Source organism: Cibotium barometz, chromosome 39 (assembly GCF_041138505.1).
Source record: "Cibotium barometz isolate CiBa-2024 chromosome 39, ASM4113850v1, whole genome shotgun sequence".
Lineage (NCBI taxonomy): Eukaryota > Viridiplantae > Streptophyta > Polypodiopsida > Cyatheales > Cibotiaceae > Cibotium > Cibotium barometz.
Window position 1 is genome coordinate 19498962 of NC_141084.1, and position 3918 is coordinate 19502879.

The 3918-nt window shown below is 39.9% G+C and overlaps 1 protein-coding gene across 1 annotated transcript; it reads left to right on the plus strand.

The window, feature by feature from the left end:
* The first annotated feature begins 1370 nt into the window (after positions 1 to 1370).
* Positions 1371 to 2458, plus strand: LOC147615830 (uncharacterized). Its single transcript, XM_086777984.1, has 2 exons — positions 1371 to 2052; positions 2147 to 2458. The coding sequence occupies exons 1-2, from the start codon at positions 1487 to 1489 to the stop codon at positions 2295 to 2297; spliced, it is 717 nt and encodes a 238-aa protein (XP_086634110.1). The 5' UTR covers positions 1371 to 1486; the 3' UTR covers positions 2298 to 2458.
* The last annotated feature ends 1460 nt before the right edge of the window (positions 2459 to 3918 follow it).

Here is a 3918-nt window from a genome sequence, read left to right on the forward strand (position 1 = left end):
ATTGATCTCTCACTTGAGCTAGACATTGATCCTGATAATCAAGTAGATTTGCTACAAGATGGGATTGATAAAGCATTCTAAATACATTTGGCATCATTCAAAAATTGTATTTTCCTCCTTATTTGTGGATTTTTCAATTGCTATTTATACAAGATGAAGTTGGTTGTGTGCTTTGTGTGTGTTGGTGAGAGAGAGAGAGCGAGAGAGAGAGAGAGAGAGAGAGAGAGAGAGAGAGAGAGAAGGAAGAGGATGTGTGTGCCAGTCTTATATTCTTTGCAATCTTGGTCATTTCTTGATGTATTACCCATGCATAGGCCATAAAAAAGACAAAATGAAGGTCTAAACCCAAAATGCTAGTATATCCAGTGCTCTTACTAGTAAACAAATATGGCTGAATACCATTAATTTTTTCATTGGTATCTAGGAATTGTGCCAACGATCATTGTTTAGCAGAAAACACTAGTATTTTTCACTAGTAGGCCTCTATTACCTTGTATGGAATTTTAGAGAGCATTCTAATTTCTTACAATCGCTTTTTCACAATTTGAGCCTGAAAAGTCACACTAAAGGACGGTTTTTTTTTTCTTTCTGAAAGTCTTTGTGTAGGCATCCAGGAAAAGCCAAGGCCTGCTCATTTTGCTGTTATTACCTTATCTTTGTATCTTGGTGCAGTGTCAGAAATAAACCTTTTTTCTAACCAGTGAGAAAAAGGACAACCTTCAAGCCTAACCGTCCTCAAAAATTCGAATGTTGAAATTAATGGCTAACCACCAGTTTTTCTCAATTTGAGCCGTGAAAGTCAGGCTCAAGGACGTTTTTTTTTTTGTTGTGAGAAAGTCTTGGTGTAGGCATCCAGGAAAACCAAAGGCCTGTTATTACATTATCTTTATATCTTGGTGCGGTGTCAGAAATAAACTTTTTTTCCTATAAAACCAGTGAAAAAAAGGACAACCTTGAAGCCCAACCAGTTTTTATTAAAAAAAAGCATAGATCAGTCGGTTTAAAACCTCAAAAATTTCAATGTTTACATTAAAGGCTAAGCAAAATTACAACCTATTTTTCTCACTTTGAGCCTTAGGACGTTTTTTTTTTCCCTGAAAGTCTTGGTGTAGGCGTAAGCATCAAGCAAACCCAGGGCTGCTTTATTTTGGTGCTTTGAAAGAGCTACTTTATTTTGGTGCTTTGAAGCTTTCAACATTATTACATTGTCTTTGTAATAATATATAAAAGGTTGACGTGAACGTATGCGTGTGTGTGTATATGATGGCGGCTATGATTGCTTGACCTGGTCGACTGGCGCGTCCGGAGATCTCCTGCAGAGCCTATAAAAACCTTTTGATCTACTCTCGCAAAACATGCTTCATCAAAAAAAACATTCTGATCCCGCTAGTATCGCAATCCATAATTAAGCTCAATCTCAGGCGATCTACTACCGCAATACATAATTAAGCCTTTTAACGAGTTCGCAATTAGCCTGCAAGGAGGGATGAACATGCGCTGCACGACAGTAAATATTGTCTGCGAAAGATCTCCGGTAGCCTGCCGTTCTGCACCTGCTGTTCGACTGCTTTGGCCCGTTCTTCTTCTTGCTGTGATCGCAGGCGGCTTTGACGTCGTGGCCTCTGCTCGTGTACTCAGCCCACGTACTCTTCTGCAATCTGATCAATCACAGCTCTTGGAATCCGGTATCAACATCCCGACCGCCATCTCCGTGCCGTTCGGCAACACGCTGCACCTGGCGTTGCGAGGGGTGGGCCAGCAGCACTACGCCTTCAACGGCACCAACTGGGTGCTCTATAACGCCACCGCCAAGCTCTACGTCGATGGCAGTATAACTACTAGCGCCAACGATTCTCTGGTAGGCGCTGTTGTGGGCAGACACTTCTTCTTGGCCCAGCCGGATGCCAGCGGCGGGCAGCCCTCATGGCAGACCTTCGACCAGCTGGGCACTGAAGTCAGCCGAGTCACCGCCAAGACCCTGGCGTCCATCACCGTCGACCAGGAGAGCATCCCTTGGAGTCTTCTCCAAGCAACCAGCTACAGCGGTAGCAAGTGAGTACTACTACTCTTATTCTTAGAAACCTCCGATCGACGTTTAATGAGTTACGGCAGATATTGACACAAGCTTGTTTGTTGGATATTGTAGGGAATCGTTGGGTGATGTGAGCTACGTTCAACGCCTCGAAACCCTGCATGGCCTGCCGCCCTCCAGCAGCACCGCCGGAGCCACAGTGGGCGACACCTACTCCTCCGAGTACTCAGCGCTCTACGCCTACTACGTCAAGAACTATGCTTGAGCTGTCTCCTTATACTATGAGGAATTCGGCTTGTTGGTCTGAGCCCCTTGCCTTGCAGAGGCTCCAATATCAACTTTCTCCATTAGGCTATCCAAGGTTCGCGCATCTCCGCACATTTGTTTTTAAAGATTAATACAAGTGATGGGCGTTCGTTAGCCATAGTAGCTTCTAGCGCTTGTATAGCACTGCTGTCTTAAGCGACAAGTTTGTGTGAGAAATGGAATTACATTAATTAGTTGGTAGCACGTTAATCTCTTAGAGTAATAAGATTATAAGGATAAATGGTGGACGTTTGAAGGACCAACAACACAAGGTAAAATTTATGTGGATTAATTCATAAATGGTAGATGCTTGGCATGTGCTTATTGAAGAAAGTCTTCTTTCACATATTCTAAACACCCTCTAAGATCTTACCCATGAGTGTTTGCAATCTAAATTTGTCTTGGCCACCATTGATTCAAGGTCAATAATTTTTTAGGCATATACTTATAGTGCATGTAGTATTAATAGATCATGTAGTAACAAAAACAAATATCATTATTTAGCTCATATAAATTTTCTCTTTGAATAGGAATATAAAATTGTATAAATGCATGTACAAATATATATACATGGATATACACATGTATTTATAGATGCATATACATATATATGTTGATTAGAAAAACCTACCTTGCTAATTTCTCAACCATGCCTAGCGTGAAGGGACTTAACACTAATCAACCCAACCCAATTTGAATGTACAAATTTGAATATGTGTAGACCTACTATTCAAGAACATTGCTATAAATCACTACAGACATATGCAGACACACATGGAATGAAGTATGAAGAATAAACAATGTGCACATATGTGGTACAAATATGGGAGAATATACAATGTGCACATATATTGTGGTACAATCCCATACGAGTGTATATGTCATTAAGCTCTTAGAGATGTATACATGGAATGAAGTGTGGGAGAGAAAACAATGTGCACATATATGGGAGAATATATAATGTACCCATCTGTGGTACAGTTCCATATGAGTATATAATTAATCATTAAGCTTTGAGATAGATCATTAAGCTCTCAGATATGTATACAACTATGGGATATTCTATACACAATTCAAAATCTATTCCAAATGCTAGAAGTCTTTGTGAGACATAGACCGAATTGGTCCTTCCATCCATGTTTTGGGACTTATATCTAATTATAAATCATTAGTGATACACTTACATACATGAAAGGGTATATCACTCTCTAGATATCGAAGATCAACGAATATGAAGCGATATATACATCTTGGCCTCCTTACATGTGCTAGTTTGGTAATTGGTTTGATTTCACACCTTACTTTGGCTTAGATGTTGAAACTTGTGGATCCAAGCTCCCATGGATATGGGGATGACGAGAAAGACTTAATCTTATATTATTTAAAAATGTAATTAGTGCTAATCTAAGCTAGGGAGGATGATACCTAAACATAAACATGATGAATAACGTAAATTAATGAAGCTTTAGACTCAAGCACAATAAGGTTACAAGATTAGGACTTGTACTCATAAAGAGGCTTGAGAGTTTGCTTGCTTCCATTGATTGAATGTGACCCCTTTTATATGAAATAATTAGTAC